Source organism: Zophobas morio, unplaced genomic scaffold (assembly GCF_036711695.1).
Source record: "Zophobas morio isolate AGI-343-1 ecotype UQ-CSIRO unplaced genomic scaffold, CSIRO_AGI_Zmor_V1 ptg000031l, whole genome shotgun sequence".
Classification (NCBI taxonomy): domain Eukaryota; kingdom Metazoa; phylum Arthropoda; class Insecta; order Coleoptera; family Tenebrionidae; genus Zophobas; species Zophobas morio.
The window spans coordinates 92,717-117,761 of NW_026972136.1; the positions used below are offsets into that span (position 1 = coordinate 92,717).

Genomic DNA, 25,045 nt, shown 5'->3' on the forward strand with positions numbered 1-25,045 from the left:
TCTCTTCGGTAAACAAATGTGCATTTAGTCGACTGGAAGCGATTTTGCGGCTCTTCCGACTGGGTTTCCGAAAAGTGAGATGTGTGCGTAGTCCGGCGAGCTTGGAACCGGTGGAGATCGACGCTTTTATTTTTTCGTTTTTCGTTTGGACGATTCGGACTACTTTGAGATGCGAATTGCGGTAGAGGTGGTTTTCGTGACGGGAATTTTCGGAGGTTTCTTCGGTGATTATATTTTTGCGCTGCCGGTGGAGCGGCACGTCATCGCCAACGGGCAGGGGAAGAGCGACGACGAGATGTACAGGTCGTATGTCTCGATTTCGGTAAGTTTTACGCTAAACCTCGTATATTCGCATGGTTTAAACATTGAACAGATTCTTCAAAATTTAAACCTTTTAAATGACCATCTTGCTTAGAAAAAAAATTAAATATATTTGGGTCCTGAAGAAGAATTTTTCTAATATGTGGTTATTTTTTTTTTCAAATTGAATAAAACATTTTTTAAATTGTGTTGAAAAAATAAGAGATCTAATAATAAATTAAGTTTTAAGGAAATTGTTGTTTACGAAACAATATTATTATTTTTACCTAAAATTCAATTTTGAAACTTAAAAAAAAATATTATGTATTAAAAATTTGAAAAAATTTAAAATTGAGAAAATTATTTTAAAATGATTAGAGTTTCGTTTTGATTTTTTTTTACATATGAAACAGCTGCTATATATACAGGGTGAATCACCAACCGTTTGACCCTTGTTTAAGTTTACATTAAAATTATTTTCGACCATACAGAGTGAGTGTTTTGTTTTTGGAACATGGCACACAGCTTAGTTTTTTTAATATACGGGGTGAGTCAATGAAACACCCTATATATTTTTACAGTTTCATTTGTTAATAATACTTTATATATGTTTTTATAAGAATATTACAAAAAAACATAACAAAAAATTTACGGATTGCGTATTCAATTATACATTACTATATTTTAGTTTTTTAAATGGATCATCCTGTATTTTATTAGTGTATCTTACTCTCTCTATTTTTTGTCCTTATTCTTCTAATATGTCGATATGTCTCGTAAAAAAGTAACAGAGGTGTTCTAAACTGAAACTAACTGTAGAAAACTGAAATACTGGTATTTGAAAATTGTAATAATTAAAACATATTTTGTGAACAGTCTGTATATGAAAATGTCATTTCGTTTATACCACAACATAGCGCGTACTTTCTTTATCTCTCCACGAAATGTTGTAACATAGATTTTTAAAATAACCCTACTGTGATTTCTTTTGTGAACCCTTTCATTGCCCAAAAAATTTCAAAAAAATTGGAATAACGTGGCAACGTCGCACGTAATTTCAGAAATAAACTGTGATTGTAAAGACTAGAGAAAGGTCAATTAAAATATAAGAAATTTTATTAAAAAAATTAACAAAAACGTTGGTCGTTGATTTTTTTTCTATTTCTAATAATTAATGAGATATCGAGGAACGTGCGCTTAGTGACTCACCCTGTATAATTCAGATTAGCATGATATGCCGAGAGAGCAACAAAAGAAACGATCAAAGACAGCCATGGAATTTGGAAGATTGTCTTTGATAGAATTTTCGTCTTGAGTTTGAGTTGAAAATGCAACGATCAAAGACAAACCTTGAAAAATACATGGTTGTCTTTGATGGTGTTTTTTTCCAAATATGTTATAGTTTTCATGTTTTTTGTCAAATTTCCCTATGCACTGTTTCATGAACAAAGTAAGCATTTTGTCTTCGAAAAATCGGTTTTATGTTAAAGAACAATTAATATACCGGGTGCCCCAGTGTACTTGGCATGATGTGCCGAGGGAGCAACAAAAACACGATTAAAGACAGCCATGGAACTTTGAAAATTGTCTTTGATAGAATTTTCGTCTTGTTCTACATCAATTTGGAAGTTTGAGTTGAAAATGGAACGATCAAAGACAAACCTTCAGAAATACACGGTTAACTTTGATAGTGTTTTTTTTTATTTTCTGGTCGATATTTTTCTAAAAATGTGGTAGTTTTCATGTAAATATTTTGTCATCAAAAAATCGTTTTTATGTTAAAGAAAAATTAATATACCGGGAGTCCCAGTGTACTTGGTATGATGTTCCGAGAGAGCAACAAAAAACACAATCAAAACAACTATGGAATTTTGAAGATTGTCTTTGATAGGATTTTCGTCTTGTCCTATCGTCAATTTGGAAGTTTGAGTTGAAAATGCAATAATCAAAGACAAACCTTCAGAAATACATGGTTAACTTTGATAGTGTTTTTTTTTTATTTTCTGGTCGGTATTTTTCTAAATCTGTGGTAGTTTTCATGTAAATATTTTGTCTTCAAAAAATCGTTTTTATGTTAAAGAAAAATTAATATACCGGGTGTCCCAGTGTACTTGGTATGATGTGCCGAGAGAGCAACAAAAAACACAATCAAAAACAATTATGCAATTTTGAAGATTGTCTTTGATAAAATTTTCGTCTTGTTCTATCGTCAATTTGGAAGTTTGAGTTGAAAATGGAACGATCAAAGACAAACCTTCAGAAATACATGGTTAACTTTGATAGTGTTTTTTTTTTTATTTTCTGGTCGGTATTTTTCTAAATATGTGGTAGTTTTCATGTAAATATTTTGTCTTCAAAAAATCATTTTTACGTTAAAGAAAAATTAATATACCGGGTGTCCCAGTGTACTTGGTATGATGTGCCGAGAGAGCAACAAAAAACACAATCAAAAACAACAATGCAATTTTGAAGATTGTCTTTGATAGTATTTTCGTCTTGTTCTATCGTCAATTTGGAAGTTTGAGTTGAAAATGCAACAATCAAAGACAAACCTTCAGAAATACATGGTTAACTTTGATAGTGTTTTTTTTTATTTTCTGGTCGATATTTTTCTAAAAATGTGGTAGTTTTCATGTAAATATTTTGTCTTCAAAAAATTGTTTTTACGTTAAAGAAAAATTAATATACCGGGTGTCCCAGTGTACTTGGCATGATGTGCCGAGAGAGCAACAAAAACACGATCAAAAACAACTATGGAATTTTGAAGATTGGCTTTGATAGAATCTTCGTCTTGTTCTATCGTCAATTTGGAAGTTTGAGTTGAAAATGCAACGATCAAAGACAAACCTTCAGAAATACATGGTTAACTTTGATAGTGTTTTTTTTTTATTTTCCGGTCAGTATTTTCCTAAATGTGGTAGTTTTCATGTAAATATTTTGTCTTCAAAAAATCGTTTTTACGTTAAAGAAAAATTAATATACCGGGTGTCCCAGTGTACTTGGTATGATGTGCCGAGAAAGCAACAGAAAACACAATCAAAAACAACTATGAAATTTTGAAGATTGTCTTTGATAGAATTTTCGTCTTGTTCTATCGTCAATTTGGAAGTTTGAGTTGAAAATGCAACGATCAAAGACAAACCTTCAGAAATACATGGTTAACTTTGATAGTGTTTTTTTTTATTTTCCGGTCGGTATTTTTCTAAATATGTGGTAGTTTTCATGTAAATATTTTGTCTTCAAAAAATCGTTTTTACGTTAAAGAAAAATTAATATACCGGGTGTCCCAGTGTACTTGGCGTGATGTGCCAAGAGAGCAATAAAAAACACGATCAAAAACAACTATGGGATTTTGAAGATTGTCTTTGATAGAATCTTCGTCTTGTTCTATCGTCAATTTGGAAGTTTGAGTTGAAAATGCAACGATCAAAGACAAACCTTCAGAAATTCATGGTTAACTTTGATAGTGTTTTTTTTTTATTTTCTGGTCGGTATTTTTCTAAATATGTGGTAGTTTTCATGTAAATATTTTGTCTTCAAAAAATTGTTTTTACGTTAAAGAAAAATTAATATACCGGGTGTCCCAGTGTACTTGGCATGATGTGTCGAGAGAGCAACAAAAAACACGATCAAAAACAACGATGGAATTTTGAAGATTGGCTTTGATAGAATCTTCGTCTTGTTCTATCGTCAATTTGGAAGTCTGAGTTGAAAATGTAACGATCAAAGACAAACCTTCAGAAATTCATGCTTAACTTTGATACTGTTTTTTTTTTTATTTTCTGGTTGGTATTTTTCTAAATATGTGGTACTCATATGTAAATATTTTGACTTGAAAAAATCGTTTTTATGTTAAAGAAGAATTAATATACCGGGTGTCCCAGTATACTTGGCATGATGTGCCGAGAGAGCAACAAAAAAGACGATCAAAGACAACCATGGAACTTTGAAAATTGTCTCTGATGGAATTTTCGTCTTGTTCTACCGTCAATTTGGAAGTTTGAGTTGAAAATGCAAGGATTAAAGACAAACCTTCAGAAATCCATGGTTAACTTTGATAGTGATTTTTTTTTTGCCGGTATTTTTCTAAATGTTAATGAGAGTTAATGAGGTATTTTTTTGTTTAAATGTTTCGGATTATGATGTCATTTGTTTAACTGAGTCATGGCTTGACTCATCAATCAGTAATTGTGAATTTATGCCATCTAGTTATTGTGTGTTTCGTGCCGATCGTAATTTTACATGTAGTAATCGGCAAAGAGGTGGAGGGGTGGTCTTAGCAGTTAGTGACAAATTTCCTGTGTCGAGTGTTGATTTATCAGTTTTCGACGCTTTTCATCTTATTGATATAGTTGCTTGTAAGTTATGTTGTGGACGTAGTTCTTTATTTATTTTTGTGATATATATTCCTCCGGATGTGTCCATTCAAGAATATGAATTATTTTTAGAATGTTTTGAAAATATTGCTGTTGAATTAGATAATATTCTTATAATTGGTGACTTCAATGCTCCTACTTTTTCGAATAATGTAAAAGATTCAAAATCTAATTTAGTATTTAATATGATGTCTTTTTTGAACCTTACACAGTATAACAATATTCGTAACTGTAATAAGGTATTACTGGACTTAGTTTTTACCAATTACGGCAAATGTTTGGTTGAACAGGACACCTGTCCTATTGTGCCAGAAGATCGACACCATCCTGCGCTTAATATTAATTTGGTTTTAAAAACTGGTACCTACGAAAATTTGTCTATGTGTACAGATGTAAAAACTTATAACTTTAAAAAGGCGGACTATGTTTCTTTATATAATGGTCTATTAACCACTAATTGGGATGTCCTGTATGAGTCCACTAATGTGAATAGTGCCTGTGAGACGTTATACAGAATATTGTACTCATTGTTTGATAAACATGTACCATTGTTTAAATGTTCCAAATTCAGTTTCCCGAGTTGGTATACTACTGAACTTAGACAACAAATCATTCTGAAGCATAAAGTGTTTAGAGAAATCAAACGAAAGCCTTCCTGTCATCTTCGAAATCACTTCAGTTCTTTACGTCGTATTGTTAAACAACTCTTGCGTCGGGATTTTAATAACTACATTAAAAATGTTCAGCATGCTTTACTGCGTGATCCTAAATACTTCTGGTCGTATATCAAAGAAAAAAAGGGGCGCTCCAATATTCCCAATAAAGTTCACCTTAACCATAATTTTCATGATAACCCAGCTGATATTGTTAATTGCTTTGCTAAATTCTTTTCTTCGTCTTTTCATAATCCTTCATTGAATAGTTTTGCTCATTCAAGTCAGCTTACAGGTATTAGTAATAGTTGCATTAATGTGGTTATTTCTGAAGATGATGTAAGCAGGGCAATAAAATTACTTAAGGATAGTCAAGTTGCTGGAGATGATCAAGTTCCCAGTTTTCTGGTTAAAGACTGTTCTAATGTTTTCGTTAAGCCCCTAATGCATATCATTAATATAATTTTAAAAACTTCATGCTTTCCGGATAAGTGGAAAACCGCCAAGATTGTGCCCATTTTCAAGAGTGGTGATGTTTCAGCAGTGAGCAATTATAGACCTATTTCGTTGCTGTGCAATTTTTCAAAAATATTTGAACGTATTCTTTTTAATCAGATCTCCTTCCAAACTAAGTTGTTAGTAAATGAGGGCCAACATGGGTTTACCATGGGCAGATCCACTTTAACGAATTTAACTTGCTATTCCCAAGATATATCTCAGGCTTTGGATAACAGAGGTCAATTGGACGTGATGTATGGTGATTTTTCAAAGGCCTTTGACAGAGTCAACCACCAGCTCTTATTAAGAAAGCTGTCGAATATTGGTTTCTCTAATTCTCTCACAAATCTTTTTGAATCTTATTTGACTAAGCGCAACAATTTTGTGGTAGTAAATGGATTTAAGTCCAACAGTTACATCACAGCTGCTGGAGTGCCGCAGGGCTCCACTCTTGGTCCTTTGCTATTCACATTATTTATTAACGATGTGCTAGATTGTATTCGCTACTCAAAAGTTCTCATTTTCGCAGATGATATTAAAATATACCGTGAAATTAGTGGTAATAGTGACTCCTTGCTTCTTCAAAAAGACATAAATAATTTGGTTTCTTGGTCATTGCTCAACTTTTTACCTTTAAATGAGAATAAATCCTTTATTATTTCGTTCACACACAAGCTTAATGTATGCGAGTTTGATTACAAAATCAATCATCACAGCTTACAGAAATGCTCTTCCATTTTGGATTTAGGTGTTTTGTATGATAATAAGTTCAGTTTTGCAGAACATGTGGAGAGCATTACTTCACAAGCTAAAAGATCACTAGGGTTCCTTATTAGAAACTGCAAAGATTTCACTAGCATTCAAGCTTTGAAAACTTTGTTCTATGCTTTGGTGCGCTCTAAATTAGAATACTGTGCGTTAGCTTGGTTTCCTTATTACAACTATCAAGTAGTATGCCTTGAGAACATACAGCGCAGATTTTTAAAGTACCTCTATTTTAAGGAACAGAAAACATGGCCAACGAGAAATTATCCGCAAACAGCTCTACTAGAAAAATTTGATATGAGTTCATTATTTTGTAGACGTGTTACTGGCGTTATCGTCTTTTTATATAAATTATTAAATAATCAAATTGATTGCAGGGCCTTAACTAATTCTTTGTCCTTTCTGGTACCTAGAACTAGCAGCAGGCATTCTGTAACATTATACACTAGCATTGCTAGAACTAATTTTGGGAGAAAAGCACCGATATATCTAATAAGCTATTTTTTAAAAGAAATAGAAATGAATTCCGATTTTGACATTTTTAACACTAGCCTTAAGTCTATAAAAGACACTGTTAGAATTAAGCTTAAGTAGTTTACACTTTACTTTCAGATATGGTTTTCATACTGTTGTATTTTAATTTAAGTTATTTATTTCTTGATGTATATGCCTAGATTTACAGATTGTGTGTTTGATTTTTGATATTGCAGATAAATGTAGGTATTTATTTCGGCTTTAATTTATTCATTCATTCATTTATTTCTATTTTAATTTTATTTAAGTTAAGTTACTGTTCTTATGTTTCATTATATTGAGATCTTTGATTATTTATGCATTTAATTTATTAATTTGTTATTTTCTTTGATTCTGAATTGTTGTCATTGTTTTTATATTCTTTATAATTGTCCTGTAACTGGAATGTGTAGTTCTGTTGGGCAATAAACTTTATTTATTTATTATTTATTTATTTATTTAAATATGTGGTTGTTTTCATGGTTTTTGTTAATATAATTAAGTATACCGGGTGTCCCAGTCTTCTTATTCGATTTTAATATCTCAGTTATGCAAAAAATAAAAGTTGGCAATTTAGCAAGATTAATTAGCACAAATAAATCTATAAAAATATACTTTTATGGAGTATGTTTTTGATAAGTAATTCCGTTAATTTTAAATGACGTCATTCCTACTGAACGGTTTCACTTTATTAGCTCAAATACATATATGTACTCTATTGTATTCGAAAAGAAAAAGCTGATGTCATTTCCAGAAAAACTACTCGTATATTCGGCACAAATATTTCGTTGTGCTAATTAAACATTCTAAATTTCCGACTTATATCTTTTTCAAATAGAGTGAGAGTTATTTTTAGAGTGAAACAAGATAAACTGGGACACCCGGTGTATAAAATAATTTCGAAAATTTGTTCCAGTCTTCATGATTTCATGTAACAATGAAATCAGTGTCAGTTTGCAAAATTTATTCCATTTTTATAATATACATGATGAGACGCCAAAGTTGTACGGTTCTTTGAATATAATTTCGACTATACAGAGGGTTTTGGCTTTGAGGGATAACATTTATTTTTTTATATGGAACGCCCCATATATTTTTACAGATTACATGCGACATTGCCATATTATCTCAGTTTTTTTGATTTTTTTTAACAATGCACGAGTTGAAAATAAACGTAATACATAATGTTATTTTTAAAAACTGCATTAGGTAAACAGATAACAAAAAACATATTAAGACGCAGTAATAAAATACAGAGTGTTCTATTTGGAAAAAACTGATAAATCGAAGCGTAAAAAGTGTAATAGGTAATTTAATGTTGTATAAACACCCTGTACATTAAGGCTCAATTATGTTTACACTATAAAGTAATGTAACACAGATTTTAAACATAAATCCATTGCTAAGAAATAAAAAAAATGGCATTGTGGCAACGTCGCATCGAAATTGTAGTTAAAATATGTAAAAATATAAAAAAAAAAACGACTTTGTGTACGGTTCTCAAAAAGCCATATAACTTCAGTTTTTTTCTTTTGCTATTTCTAATAATGAGAAATTGAAGAGCGCTTAGTGATATATACTGGGTGTTTATTTTTTTCGTTTAAAATTTTAATATTTGGTAGTCGTATATACTATTTTTCCAATGCACTCCACTTCCGACACCCATCTTTCACAGATGAACATTAGTGGCACTTAGAATCAACTGTCTGAAATAACCACTAAATATTTTTTTTTAATAAAGTCATATACTTTTTGGGGTTATACATGTACCATACGTAAAATCAAAATTTCAGGGCTGATGGATGAGCATTTTCAGAGATAATTGATAACATAAATAAATTGTTCTATACTTACCTTAATTGTAGAAACATCCAGTATAAAGGATTATAAAAACATGATATGACTGAAGCACAAGCACATGTTTTATAACCCTAATTTTAAGTATTTCGTCAGAATTGCATTCTTGGATTTTACTTCTTGGAAAGTTATTTTTTTGACGATTTCTCTCGAGAGAGCAATAAAAACATGATCAAAAGCAGCCATGAATTTTTAAAAATTTGTCTTTGATCGTCAAAGTGACCAAAATGCAATCAAAGACAAATCTCTCTGATATCTCTGTACATGGAACCAAAAAAATCATCACATCTTAGGCTAACGATTTTTAGTTTTGTAATATTCGTCGAAAATTTAGTTAGATTTAGTATGAGCTATATATTAGCATTGAGCTCTAGCTTGAAATTGAAACTGCTGACGTAAGTGTCATGAGTAACTAGAGCAGAAATTTAAAAAATCACCCGATGTAATTCAAATAATTTTATTACGAATTGCTCTTTTTTCTTTTTAACGTCATAAAAGTGTACCCAATGTTTAATGAAAAAATTATGTATGAAACAATAACGAGAAAATAAAACTAATGAAACGTTGTCAATCAGCTACCAAAAATACACACAACCAAATGGCATTTCGTTGTTCAACAACCGATTAGCGATAATCACCGCTTCCGTAATGAATGTTTAACGACGACCGTAGAAAAAATTTCAATCAATAAAAATTGTTTTTGTTGCCGTGTCCACGAAACGAGATTGACAATAACATAAAAAGCGACGCAAACGCATAATTACGATTTTTCCTTGTTTCAGAACGATCGAGCGAGTAACAATAACGAAGTAGACGTACTATCTCGAGTACAGCAAGTGTACATCGACACACCCACAACCACCATAGGCAAAAATGGTAAGCAGCCAAAAGCGACAAAGGCCTACTTGCTAGTCAAAACTCTGCGACAGAGAAACAAGAGATACGTCAGTTGTAAGTACCGATCACACATGCCAAGACCGAGAAAAATTGTGACCTGAGTAGGCATTAAAAAAGTAACTTTAGCCATCCAGGACCCAAATTTTCCGCTACGACACGTTACATAACGCAGACTTGCGTCGCTAATAATTGAGGTTATGTAAGGTGTTTGGCACACGCGACTTGTTTAATTGACGTTCGTCAACGCAAATAGTTGTGGGTGTGAAGCCTAACTGTGGCAGTTGTTGCAGATCTCACGCTGTGCCATTTTAAGATATGCAACATGGGTCGCAAACGAACCACCCGATATTTCCACATGATAAGGAGACAGGACGATAACGAGTCGTAAATTGCCATCGTTGGGACTGTTGACTTCGTCGTTGTCGTCGTCCATCGGCTTGCGTCGTAAATTGAGCCGGGTATGACCTCTCGCCTGAGGTCACCGCTGTACCCGGCTTGATCCTGATCTGTGACGTTCCACTCGGACTTAGGTTAAGATCTAACTTATTTATATGTATTATTTATAACTGAAACAGTGTTAACAGTATTTTAAATATAGTTTTAATTTAAGCACCACTTAAGCACATTTATAAACGTTACAAAAATTTTAATCTCGAAACTTCATATACATATAAAAAAAGAAAATGCCCTCACCCTCCTTAACATTAAAACCCTCAGTAAAATAATTAGTAACATCATAAATACTCCATTATAACATTACAAATATAAAGCTCTGAGTTTTAAGGCCACTAAACTAAGGTCTAGAATATAATAAGCTTTAATTGAATATCGAGTTGTGTATCCTGAGCTAGTGACTTAACCAGCTGTTAATGTTACCAACAAGTACTGCAAATCTCCGCCAAGATCTTCCTGCAATACAGAAAACAACACGTTGAGTGCCAATTATTGGGACGATATTGTAAGTGAATGGCAGTATGATGAAGCTATATATAATTATGGTGCGTTTACAGAGAGGTATAGGTGAATTAGTCAACCACGGCCAGGAGGACTCTCTTGTAATCTCCGGAGGTGTCACCCTGGAAAGACAGATCAGTCACTAGAAGGCCATGCACTCAACAAGCGTTAGTCTAAAATACACCAGTCCCAGTTATGAATGAATACGCGGAGTTAGGCTAAAGAAACGTTATTTTGCATACGAGCATACGCAATGATAGACGTTAGCTATTTACACGGTTACGAGGTCCTGACGATCTGAAACTCACAACGGGTTGAACCGCTTTTTTAAAATTCACAACTATAAACAGATGACGTTGTTGTCAATCAATCATCAACTTCCTGGCGCGTGTTTGGACACGGATTGAAGTCTGAAATTCTGTAAACGCCATTGGTTTTAGTATTAATTTCATATACAATAGGACCGAAGTGCAAATATTGACATTGTAAATTTTTATTGCAATGCGTTCTAGTGGTGTCATGTGACTCTGTTCATGTATATTCAGTGCTCCGCGAAAGTGACCCTATCGCCTAATTTAATAAAGCCCTAAATATTTTACACATTAATGTAAGTAGTATGAAAGTTTTTTTTTTTTAATTGTATTAATTAAATTAATTCTTTAATACTACCTACTTCAATGAGTAGCTACGTGATGATGTACTAAGAACATTGTTGTAATTAATGCAATTTAAAAAATATATAGTGTCATATTATATCCATGGAGGTTAGTCACAAGGTTTATAATAATGTATTCAGAGCACTGAACATACGTATTACATGAATTAAAAGACTTTACATCACGGCTGTATAAGTAGATGCCCTTTTTACTCTGCGCCAAATATACAGAATAATTCCAAAGTCATTTCAAACTTAGCAATATGTCACTTAGTAAATATCTTCGCTTCCTTGATTAATTAATTGCATACGTATAAAAGTACTGGAAAACAGAAAATGATAATTGATCTGAATTATTTGCCCTAAAAAACTCCATCACTTTTGCTGTGCTCATGTGACAAGCATAATTTTTCAACGTAATTGTTGATTTTTAAGTCCGTTATTTCACATTAATGGTCATTTTGTGCACTTTGGGATTACTAGAATTTCAAGAATCTCCCCAGAATTTTTAGGATCTTTAGGACTACCAATATCTTTAGTTTATTTACAACGTGGAAAGTCTCTTATCATTCTAATTTAGAGGATCTTTAAGCTCTTTAAAAATATCGGGAGTCTTTAGAATCATTGGACATTTTGAGCACTCTAAAATTATTAGAAGTTGAAAATTTCGAGAAGATAAAAGATCTTTAAGGCTCTGAATTTCTAAGATCTTATCCTCAGGATATTTAAAATTTGTAGGACTTTGTTGCATCTTCCTTATATTTAGAATCTTAGACCTTTCGTTTATTTACAACTTAAAGTTTCTAGAATGTCTGGAGTTTTTAGAATCATTGGACATTTTGGATTCTTCAGGATTACTAAAAGTTTAGAAGGTTTAGAATTTCTAGAATGTCCACGAGCTTTAAGGCTTTATTTTGGGTCTTCCAGGATCTTTAAAAATTTTAGGATTTTGTTGGATCTTTCTTATATTTAGAATTTAGAACTTTAGTTTATTTAAATTTGGAATTTTTCTTATCTTACTAATTTACAGGAGCTTTAAATTCTTTTTTCCGCTATTTTTAAGATTTTGTTGGGTATTTCTTATATAAATTTAGAATCTTAGAACTTGAGTTGAGTCACAATTTAGAATTTCTCTAATTCTCCTAATCTAGAGGATCTATAAGGTCTTTAGAATATCTCGAGTCTTTAGAATTGGACATTTTGGATTATCAAAAATTTTGAATGATTAAAATTTTAGAATCTCTAGGATCTTTAAGGGACTCTAGAATTCCTAGGATCTTTAACATTTTTAGAATTCTGTTGGATCTTTCTTATATTTAAAATTTGAAGACTTTAATTTATTTACACTCACGACTTTCTCCATCTTTCTGATTTATAGGATCTCGAAGGTCTTTAGAATGTCTAGAGTCTTTAGAATCATTGGACATTTTGGACACTATAGGATTACTAGAAGTTTAGAATATTTAGAATTTCTAAAATCTCCAGGATCTTTAAGGCTCTCTAGAATTTCAAGGATCTTTAAATTTTTTAAGATTTTGTTGGATCTTTCTTATATTAAGAATCTTAGAAAGTCAGATTATTTGCAATTTGGGATTTCTCAATTTTTTCTAATTTAGAGGATCTTTAAGGTCTTTATATTCATTGGATTTTTGGACACCAACAGTTCAGATTGTTTGGAGTTTTTAGAATCTCGAGGATATTTAAAGCTCTCTAAAATTTTACTTTTTTTAGGAATTTGTTGGAACTTTCTTATATTTAGAATCTTAGAACATTAGTTTATTTACAATTTGGAATGTTTAGAATTTCAGGATCCCCTAAGTCTCTCTAGAATTTCTGACATCTTTAGGATCCTGAGGATTTTAGGATCTTTGTTGGATCTTTCTTATATGACAATCTTTAGTTTATTTACAATTTGGAATTTGTCCAATCTTTCTAATTTATAGATCTTTAGAATGTCTGGAGTCTCTAGTATTATATACTTTAGGATTACTAGAAGTTTAGGATATTTAGAATTTCCAGGATTTTTAAGGTTTCTAAAATTTCAAGAACCTTTAAAAGTCTCAGCATCTCTAAGTTCTTTAGAATGTCTGGGAGTCTTTAGAATCATTGGACATTTTTGAGATTTTGGGAACTTTAGAATGTTTAGAATTTCTAAGGCGAACTAGAATTTCTAGGATCATTAAGATCCTCAGGATCTTTAAAACTTTTAGGATTTTGTTGGATCTTTCTTATATGACTATTTTCGAACTTTAGTTTATTTACAATTTGGAATTTCCCTAATCTTTCTAATTTATAGGATCTTTAAGGTCTTTAGAATCAGGGGACATTTTGGACACTTCAGGATTACTAGAAGTTTAAAATTTTTAGAATTTCGAGGATCTTTAAGCTCTCTAGAATTTTTAGGATTTTTTTGGACCCTAAAGATCTTCAGAATTTTTAAGATTTGTTGGATATTTCTTATAGATATCAAGAATCTTAGAACTTGAGTTGAATCACAATTTAGAGTTTTTCTAATCTAGAGGATCATTTAAGGTCTTTAAATTTTTTAAACTCTCCAGGATCTTTAAGGTATTCTAGAATTTCTAGAATCTGTAACATTTTTAGGATTTTGTTGGATCTTTCTTATATTTAGAATTTTAGAACTTTAGCTTGTTTACAATCAGAACTTTCTACAATCTTTTTAATTTATAGGATCTTGAAGGTCTTTAGAATGCCTGGAGTTTTTAAAATCATACGAAATTTTGGACTCTATAGGAGTACTAGAAGTTTAGAATATTTAGAATTTCTAAAATCTCCAAGGGCTCTCTGGAATTTCAAGGATCTTTAAAATTTTCGAGACTTGTTGGATCTTTCTTATATTTAGAAGCTTAGAAAATTAGATTATTTATAATTTGGAATTTCTCAAATCTTTCTAATTTAGAGGATCTTTAAGGTCTTGAAAATCATTGGACATTTTGGACACTGTAGGTTTACTAGTAGTTTAGATTGGAGTTTCTAGAATCTCGAGAATCTTTAAACTCCTCTCTGCAATTTCTAGGATCTTTAGGGCCCTCACAATCTCTATTTTTTTTTTAGGAATTTATTGGAACTTTCTTATATTTAAAATTTTAGAACATTAGTTTATTTACAATTTGGAATGTCTCTAGTCTTTCTAATTTATAGGATTTTTAAGGTCTTTAGAATGTCTGGAGTCTTTAGAATCATTTGCCATTTTGGAGACTTTAAGCTCCCTAGAATTTCTAGAATTTTTTTGGATGTTTAAGATTTTGTTGGATATTTCTTATACATATTTAGAGTCTTAGAATTTGAGTTGGATCACCATTTAGAGTTTTTCTAATCTAGAGGACCTTTAAAGACTTTATTCTTTAGTCTTTAGGATCATTGGAAGGTTTAAAATTTCTAGAATCTCCAGGATCTTTAAAGTACTTTAGAATTTCCAGGATCTTTTAACATTTTTTGGATTTTGTTGGATCTTTTTTATATTTAAAATCTTACAACTTTAGCTTATTTACATTCAGGTCTTTCTCTAATCTTTCTAATTTATAGGATCTTGAAGATCTTTAGAATGTCTGAAGTCTTTAGAATCATCGGACATTTTGGACACTTTGGGATTACTAGCAGTTTAAAATATTTAGAATTTATAGAATCCCGAGAATCTTTAATATTTTTAAGGTTTTGTGGAATCTTGCTTATAGTTAAGATCTTAGAACTTGAATTGATTCACAATTTGGAATTTCTATAGTCTTTCTAATCTAGAGGATCTTTAAGGTTTTTAGAATGTTTGGAATCTTTCAAACTTCTAGAATTTTAAGGAACTTTAAGGGTCCGTAGAATTATTAGGATCTTTCAATTTTTTAGGATATTATTGGATCTTTCTTACATTTAGAATCTCACAACTTTAGTTTTATTTACAATCAGGAATTTATCTTATCTTTCTAATTTATTGGATCTTGAATGTATTTAGAATGTAAGTTTTTAGAATCATTGGATATTTTGGACCCATAGGATTACTAGAAGTTCAGAATTTCTAGGATCTTGAAAATCTTTAATTTGGAATTTCTCTAATCTTTCTAATCTAGAGAATTTTTAAGGTCTTTAGAATGTCTGGAGTCTTTAGAATCATTGGACATTTTGGATACTTTTGGATTACTCGAAATTTGGAATGTTTAAAATTTTTACAATCTCCAGCATCTTTAAAATTTTCAAGCTATTGCTGGATCTTTCTTATACGTACGTTTTTGGAATCTCTAAACTTTAGTATATTTATAATTTTGAATTTCTTTCATCTTTCTAATTTATAACTTCTTTAAGATCTTTAGAATGTCTGGGAGTCTTTAGAATCAATGCATATTTTGTGCCCTTTAGAATCACAAGAATTTCTAGAATCTTTAAAATCTGCAATTTAAAGATCCTGGCAGTCCTAAATCTCTTCAAGATCCTCAGGACCTTTAAATGTCTTAGGATTTTGTTGGATATTTTTTTTATATTTAGAATCTTAGAACTTTAGTTTATTTACAATTTGAAATTTCTCGCATCTTTCTAATTTAGAAGATTTTTAAGGTTCTTAGAAAATCTGCAGTCTTTATAATCACTGGACATTTTCGACTGTTTAGGATTACGATTTAATCAAAGAAATGAAAAATATTGCCACAGCTGACCCTAACCTCAAAATTTTTTGATCATCCGCTAAATACTCACACTTGACTTGAAAATGACGTCACTAACTAATAACATTTCTTAGATTTTTATGAAATGGGTCAAAAATTGTTTCTAGCTTACTCTAATTACAGCAATTTTGTATTTTAATAACAAATTTCGGTAACACAACGAGTATAGGCAACCCACTATACACGATTACACTAAAAATAATTTCAAGTCCGTTTATACACATAGAATTATTAAACCGTTATTGCTATTAGGTACTAGTGTTTAGAATAATAACCTGAGAAGTAATAAAGGCGTTCACAAGCTCCTATTTCATACTAATTTTCAAAGTAGTTATGTTTACCGCTGACATTAAATACGTCAATAACGATCCATTTCCATAATTTCGTGATAATCTTGTAAATGCTCTCAAAATAACTTTTTACGGTGGTGCTAGACCCCGTTAGAACCATTATTAAAACATTCATCAGAGCTTTTAATTGTACAAAGTGGATATGCAACCAACTATACTCAAACGCCAATTATTTTTTTATAAAATGATATTTGTAGTTTTTACATCCACAATACAAAGATGTTGACCTTCTATTAGAAACAACATTGTATGCACCTTGACTACGGATTCAAAGAGCTAAATTGGACCAATTTAATATTATAATTACGTAACTGTCATGCTTCGAATGCATACAATGTCGTCTTATGCAACGAAATCTCTTTCAGACTCGCTTGATTTCATATTCATAGTTCAAGGGTCAGCAAGTTTTTTCAAGGTGTTTTAAGATTTTAGACTTGATGTGTGTTTACATAATACACAGCTTTGCCGCTCGTTTCCTTTGTGACATTTACTACAATCAAGCGACGTCATTAGTTCTCGTGTGACAGTCTGACTAAAATTCACATTTCGACAAGGCGGCAAACGCCCACTTGTTACAAACAACAAATTAATTCTGATAATTTCGGTAATTAAAACAGTGAAATGAAATTCGAATTATATAATGGCGCCAGACACCTCCTTTTCGAACAAAATCAACACCTAATTTCCAACGCAATAATTTTTTTTCGTGATTACAAAGCACTTTGTCAGTCAATTAATTTTTTCCATCGTTCAACCTTGCGGCTTGTGCACGAATGTGCACCACCCACAATTCCGGGAGTTAATCACCGCAACCAGTTTAGTCCACGTCAATGAAAACTACTACCGTTAATTGTGTTAATAGTCGTTAATCAAACCCGCTAACCCGATACTTACAGAAATCCAACTCTCCAAAGCCTTCCCGTACTTATCCAAAAAGGCCTGTTTAATATCAGCTAGATCGATCTCCGACCGGGAGACAATAATCCGAATCAAAGTCTTATCATTAGTTCCCAATCCGGCCATGCTGTCGTGGAGGCGTTCCGCAAAGTACCCAACTTTGCTCTTCACGCACTTGACTGAAATCACCACCTTTACCACCCGTAATTCCAAATTCAATCAAACTTTACCGATTCCCAGGAGGCCCTTCTGGATGTTCCCTGAGAACTCCTTCTTGATGGCGGATTCGATATCGTGGCCTGCCAGTCTTTCGTATTCGGCGAAGGTGGCCCTGAGTTGTTGGTAGCTCCGCGTGATGAGAACGGAGTTGAACTGGGACTCTTCGGTGCCCCATTTGCCCTCGCCGGCGGAGATTAAGGCTTCAGCGTCCGCGGTGGCTTGGGCTTCGTTGACGCCTTGGTTCTCGTCGCGGTTCGCTTGGCATAAGGAGACTAGTAGCCGCTTGAAGTGGCCCGAAGTGTCGCCTTTTAGGTCGGACTCGAGGGCTTTTCCGTACACTGGAAGGGAGCAAGGGTTAACTCAGGTGGAAGTCTTTTATTATTTAATTATACGACTCCAAATCTACCAGTTTCGAACACTTGGATAAAACCAAATTTGTTGTCATTAATTAGAAAAATCAGCTGAGAACGCCAACAATTATCTTTAGAACACATTTTAGACACTTTGGGATTACAAATTTGGAATGTTTAGAATTTCCAGGATCCTTTAAGTCTCCCTAGAATTTCTAAGATCTTAGGATCCTCGGGATTTTAAAATTTTTAGGATTTTGTTGGATCTTTCTTATATGATAGAATAGATAGAACTTTAATTTATTTACAATTTTGAATTTCCTAATCTTTCTAATTATTAATTCCTAATCTTTAAGGTCTTTAGAATGTCTCAGAGTCCTTAGAATCACTGGAAATTTTTGACACTTTGCAAAGTTTAAAATGTTTAGAATTTCTAAAATCTCCAGGATCTTTAACGCTATCTAGAATTTCTACGAGCATTAAGACCCTCAGGATCTTTAAACTTTTAGGATTTTGTTGGATCTTTCTTAAATGGCAATCTTAGAATTTTAGTTTATTTACAATTTGGAATTTCCCTAGTCTTTCTAATTTATATGATCTTTAAGATCTTTAGAATGTCTGGAGTCTTTAGAATCATTGGATATTTTGGTCTCCAAGATCTTTCAAGCGATCTAGAATTTCTAGGATCATTAAGACCCTCAGGATCTTTAAAACTTTTAGGATTTTTTTGGATCTTTCTTACATAACAATCTTAGAACTTTAGTTTATTTACAATTTGGGATTTCCCTAATCTTTCTAATTTATAGGATCTTTAAGATCTTTAGAATGTCTGGAGTCCTTAGAATTCTTGGATATTTTGGACACTTTAGGATTATTAGGAGTTTAGAATGTTTAGAATTTCTAAAATCTCTAGAATTTTTAAGGCTATCTAAAATTTCTAGGAGCATTAAGACCCTCAGGATCTTTAAAACTTTTAGGATTTTGTTGAATCTTTCTTAAATGGCAATCTTAGAATTTTAGTTTATTTGGAATTTCCCTAGTCTTTCTAATTTATAAGATCTTTAAGATCTTTAGAATGTCTGGAGTCTTTAGAATCATTGGATATTTTGGACACTTTACGATAATTAGGAGTTTAGAATATTTAGAATTTCTAAAATCTCTAGAATTTTTAAGGTTTCTAAAAATTAAAGAACCTCTAGTAGACTCAGGATCTTTAATTTCTCTAATCTTTATAATTCAGATGATCTTTAAGGTCTTTAGAAAGTCTGGGAGTCTTTAGAATCATTGGACATTTTTGACACTTTGCGAAGTTTAAAATGTTTAGAATTTCTAAAATCTCCAAGATCTTTCAAGCGATCTAGAATTTCTAGGGTCATTAAGACCCTCAGGATCTTTAAAATTTTTAGGATTTTTTTGGATCTTTCTTACATAACAATCTTAGAACTTTAGTTTTTTTACAATTTGTAATTTCTCTAATCTTTCTAATGTATAAGATCTTTAGAATGTCTGGAGTCTTTAGAATCATTGGATATTTTGGACACTTTAGGATTATTAGGAGTTTAGAATGTTTAGAATTTCTAAAATCTCTAGAATTTTTAAGGTTCTAAAAATTAAAGAACCTCTAGCAGACTCAGGATCTTTAATTTCTCTAATCTTTATAATTCAGATGATCTTTAAGGTCTGGAATGTCTGGGAGTCTTTAGAATCATTGGACATTTTTGACACTTTTTGAAGTTTAGAATGTTTAGAATTTCTAAAATCTCCAAGATCTTTCAAGCGATCTAGAATTTCTAGAATCATTAAGACCCACAGAAACTTTTAGGATTTTTTTGGATATTTCTTACATAACAATCTTAGAACTTTAGTTTATTTACAATTCGGAATTTCCCTAATCTTTCTAATTTATAGGGTCTTTAAGATCTTTAGAATGTCTGGAGTCCTTAAAATTCTTGGATATTTTGGACACTTTAGGATTATTGGGAGTTTAGAATGTTTAGAATTTCTAAAATCTCTAGAATTTTTAAGGTTTCTAAAAATTAAAGAACTTCTAGTAGACTCAGGATCTTTAATTTCTCTAATCTTTCTAATTCAGATGATCTTTAAGGTCTTTGGAAAGTCTGGGAGTCTTTAGAATCATTAGACATTTTTGACACTTTTCGAAGTTTAGAATTTCTAAAATCTCCAAGATCTTTCAAGCGATCTAAAAGTTCTCAATAAGACCCTCAGGATCTTTAAAACTTTCAGGATTCTGTTGGATTTTTCTTAAATGGCAATCTCAGAATTTTAGTTTATTTACAATTTGGAATTTCCCTAATCTTTCTAATTTATAGCATCTTCAAGATCTTTAGGATGTCTGCAGTCTTTAGAATCCTTGGATATTTTGGACACTTTAGGATTATTAGGAGTTTAGAATGTTTAGAATTTATAAAATCTCTAGGATTTTTACGGTTTCTAAAAATTCAAGAACATCTAGGAGTCTCAGGATCTTTAATTTCCTTAATCTTTCTAATTCAGATGATCTTTAAGGTCTTTGGAATGTCTGGGAGTCTTTAGAATCATTGGACATTTTTGACACTTTGCGAAGTTTAAAATGTTTAGAATTTCTAAAATCTCCAAGATCTTTCAAGCGATCTAGAATTTCTAGGATCATTAAGACCCTCAGGATCTTTAAAACTTTTAGAATTTTTTTTAATCTTTCTTACATAACAATCTTAGAACTTTAGTTTATTTACAATTTGGAATTTCTCTAATCTTTCTAATTTATAAGATCTTTAGAATGTCTGGAGTCTTTAGAATCATTGGATATTTTGGACACTTTACGATAATTAGGAGTTTAGAATATTTAGAATTTCTAAAATCTCTAGAATTTTTAAGGTTTCTAAAAATTAAAGAACCTCTAGTAGACTCAGGATCTTTAATTTCTCTAATCTTTATAATTCAGATGATCTTTAAGGTCTTTAGAAAGTCTGGGAGTCTTTAGAATCATTGGACATTTTTGAAACTTTGCGAAGTTTAAAATGTTTAGAATTTCTAAAATCTCCAAGATCTTTCAAGCGATCTAGAATTTCTAGGATCATTAAGACCCTCAGGATCTTTAAAACTTTTAGGATTTTTTTGGATCTTTCTTACATAACAATCTTAGAACTTTAGTTTATTTACAATTTGTAATTTCTCTAATCTTTCTAATTTATAAGATCTTTAGAATGTCTGGAGTCTTTAGAATCATTGGATATTTTGGACACTTTAGGATTATTAGGAGTTTAGAATGTTTAGAATTTCTAAAATCTCTAGAATTTTTAAGGTTTCTAAAAATTAAAGAACCTCTAGTAGACTCAGGAACTTTAATTTCCTTAATCTTTCTAATTCAGATGATCTTTAAGGTCTTTGGACATTTTTGACACTTTGCGAAGTTTAAAATGTTTAGAATTTCTAAAATCTCCAAGATCTTTCAAGCGATCTAGAATTTCTAGGATCATTAAGACCCTCAGGATCTTTAAAACTTTTAGGATTTTTTTAAATCTTTCTTACATAACAATCTTAGAACTTTAGTTTATCTACAATTTGGAATTTCCCTAATCTTTCTAATTTATAGGATCTTAAATGTCTTTAGAATGTCTGGAGTCTCAAGAAGCATTGGATATTTTGGACACTTTGGGATTTCTCGAAGTTTAGACTGTTTAGAATTTCTAAATTTTGAGGATTTTTAAGGTTTCTAGAATTTCAAGGACCTTCAGGATTCTCAGGATTTTTAATTTTTCGGATCTTTGTAATTCAGAGGATCTTTAAGTTCTTTAGAATGTCTGGGAGTCTTTAGAATCGTTGGACATTTTTGACACTTTGGGAAGTTTAGAATGTTTAGAATTTCTAAAATTTTGAGGATCTTTTAAGCGATCTAGAATTTCTAGGAGCATTAAGACCCTCAGTGTCTTTAAGAATTTTAGGATTTTATTGGACTTTTCTTATATGATAATGTTAGAACTTTATTTTATTTACAATTTGGAATTTCTCTAATCTTTCTGATTTATAGGGTCTTTAAGATCTTTAGAATGTCTGGAGTCTCTAGAATCATTGGATATTTTGAACACGTTGGATTTCTCGAAGTTTAGACTGTTTAGAATTTCTAAATTTTGAGGATTTTTAAGGTTTCTAGAATTTCAAGAACCTTTAGGAGCCTCAGGATCTTTCTAATTCAGAGAATCTTTCAGTTCTTTATAATGTGTGGGAGTCTTTAGAATCGTTGGACATTTTTGACGCTTTGGGAAGTTTAGAATGTTTAGAATTTCTAAAATCTTGAGGATCTTTAAAGCGATCTAGAATTTCCAGGATCATTAAGACCCTCAGTATCTTTAAAACTTTTAGGATTTTATTGGATTTTTCTTATATGATATGGATAATCTTAGAACTTTATTTTATTTACAATTTGGAATTTCTCTAATCTTTCTGATTTATAGGATCTTTAAGGTCTTTAGAATGTCTGGAGTCTCAAGAAGCATTGGATATTTTGGACACTTTGGGATTTCTCGAAGTTTAGACTGTTTAGAATTTCTAAATTTTGAGGATTTTTAAGGTTTCTAGAATTTCAAGGACCTTCAGGATTCTCAGGATTTTTAATTTTTCGGATCTTTGTAATTCAGAGGATCTTTAAGTTCTTTAGAATGTCTGGGAGTCTTTAGAATCGTTGGACATTTTTGACACTTTGGGAAGTTTAGAATGTTTAGAATTTCTAAAATTTTGAGGATCTTTTAAGCGATCTAGAATTTCTAGGAGCATTAAGACCCTCAGTGTCTTTAAGAATTTTAGGATTTTATTGGACTTTTCTTATATGATAATGTTAGAACTTTATTTTATTTACAATTTGGAATTTCTCTAATCTTTCTGATTTATAGGGTCTTTAAGATCTTTAGAATGTCTGGAGTCTCTAGAATCATTGGATATTTTGGACACTTTAGGATTTCTCGAAGTTTAGACTGTTTAGAGTTTCTAAATTTTGAGGATTTTTAAGGTTTCTAGAATTTCAAGAACCTTTAGGAGTCTCAGGATCTTTAATTTCTCGGATCTTTCTAATTCAGAGGATCTTTAAGTTCTTTATAATATCTGGGAGTCTTAAGAATCGCGGGGCATTTTTGACACTTTGGGAAGTTTAGAATGTTTAGAATTTCTAAAATCTTGAGGATCTTGGATCATTAAGACCCTCAGTATCTTTAAGAATTTTAGGATTTTATTGGACTTTTCTTATATGATAATGTTAGAACTTTATTTTATTTACAACTTGGAATTTCTCTAATCTTTCTGATTTATAGGGTCTTTAAGATCTTTAGAATGTCTGGAGTCTCTAGAATCATTGGATATTTTGGACACTTTGGGATTTCTCGAAGTTTAGACTGTTTAGAATTTCTAAATTTTGAGGATTTTTAAGGTTTCTAGAATTTCAAGAACCTTTAGGAGTCTCAGGATCTTTAATTCCTCGGATCTTTCTAATTCAGAGGATCTTTAAGTCCTTTATAATATCTGGGAGTCTTTAGAATCGTGGGGCATTTTTGACACTTTGGGAAGTTTAGAACGTTTAGAATTTCTAAAATCTGGAAGATCTTTAAAGCGATCTAGAATTTCTAGGATCATTAAGACCCTCAGTATCTTTAAGAATTTTGAGTTTTTATTGGACTTTTCTTATATGATAATGTTTCAATTTTATTTTATTTACAATTTGAAATTTCTCTAATCTTTCTGATTTATAGGATCTTTAAGGTCTTTAGAATGTCTGGAGTTTCTAGAATCATTGGATATTTTGGACACTTTGGGATTTCTCGAAGTTTACACTATTTAGAATTTCTAAATTTTGAGGATTTTTAAGGTTTCTAGAATTTCAAGAACCTTTAGGAGTCTCAGGATCTTTAATTTCTCGGATCGTTCTAATTCAGAGGATCTTTAAGTTTTTTATAATGTCTGGGAGTCTTTAGAATCGTTGGACATTTTTGACACTTTGGGAAGTTTAGAATGTTTAGAATTTCTAAACTCTTGAGGATCTTTAAAGCGATCTAGAATTTCTAGGATCATTAAGACCCTGAGTATCTTTAAAACTTATAGGATTTTATTGGACTTTTCTTATATGATATGGATAATCTTAGAACTTTATTTTAATTACAATTTAGAATTTCTCTACTCTTTCAGATTTATAGGATCTTCAAGGTCTTTAGAATGTCTGAAGTCTCTAAAATCATTGGATATTTTGGACACTTTAGGATAACTAGAAGTTTAGAATGTTTAGAATTTCTAAAATCTCCAGGATTTTTAAGGTTTTTACAATTTCAAGAATCTCAGAATCTTTAATATCTCTAATCTTTTTAATTCAGAGGATCTGTAAGTTGTTTATAATGTCTAATAATATTTAGGATCATTTGACATTTTTGACACTTTGGGATGTTTAGAATGTGTAGAATTTCTAAAATCTCCACGATTTCTAGAAATCAACAACTTCTAGGAGTTTCATGATCTTCATTTCTCTGATCTTTGTAATTCAGAGGATCTTTAAGGTATTTAGAATCTCTCGAGTATTTAGAAACATTGGATATTTTTAACACTTTGGGAAGTCTGGAATATTTAGAATTTCTAAAATCTCCAGGACCTTTAAGGCGATTTAAAATTTCTAGGATCCTTCAGGATCTTTAAGATTTGTAGGATTTTGTTGGAATTTTCTTATATGACAATCTTAGAATTTCATAATTTTTCTAATTTTGGATCTTTAAGGTCTTTACAACGTCTGGAGTCTCTAGAATCATTGGATATTCTGGATACTTTAAGATTACTAGAAGTTTAGATTATTATTTAGAAATTCTAAAATCTCCAGCATTTTTAAGGTTGCTAGAAATTCAAAAACTTCTAGGAGTCTTATGATCTTTCATTTCTCCAATCTTTTTAATTCAGAGCATCTTTAAGGTTCTTAGAATGTCTGGAGTCTCTAGAATCATTGGATATTTTGGACATTTTAAAGTTACTAGGAGTTTAGAATGTTTATAATTTCTAAAATCTCTAGGATTTTTAAGGTTTCTAGAAATGCAAGAACCGCTAGGGGTCTCAGGATCTTTAATTTCCCTAAT

The 25,045-nt window shown here is 31.3% G+C and overlaps 2 protein-coding genes across 5 annotated transcripts in view; one reads left to right on the forward strand and one right to left on the reverse strand.

The window, feature by feature from the left end:
* Window positions 1–10,509, forward strand: LOC135139572 (uncharacterized). 2 transcript variants are annotated; one of them, XM_064069871.1, is made up of 3 exons: window positions 1–322; window positions 9,745–9,913; window positions 10,150–10,509. In XM_064069871.1, the coding sequence occupies exons 1-3, from the start codon at window positions 170–172 to the stop codon at window positions 10,245–10,247; spliced, it is 420 nt and encodes a 139-aa protein (XP_063925941.1). In that variant the 5' UTR covers window positions 1–169; the 3' UTR covers window positions 10,248–10,509. The 2 variants fall into 2 exon arrangements, with proteins under 2 accessions (XP_063925941.1, XP_063925942.1); XM_064069872.1 differs by having other exon boundaries at window positions 9,745–9,838.
* LOC135139571 (annexin B9) overlaps window positions 10,437–25,045 on the reverse strand; it is a 23,981-nt gene continuing 9,372 nt past the window's right edge. For 2 of the 3 annotated variants that reach the window (XM_064069867.1, XM_064069869.1), the window contains exons 4-6: window positions 17,613–17,939; window positions 17,380–17,561; window positions 10,437–10,768 (exon numbers count right to left, since the gene is read on the reverse strand). In XM_064069867.1, coding sequence (XP_063925937.1) covers window positions 10,715–10,768; window positions 17,380–17,561; window positions 17,613–17,939 — 563 coding nt within the window. In that variant the 3' untranslated portion in view covers window positions 10,437–10,714. Of the gene's footprint in view, window positions 10,936–17,379; window positions 17,562–17,612; window positions 17,940–25,045 lie in introns of all 3 variants that reach the window. The other variant, XM_064069870.1, reaches the window with a different exon arrangement.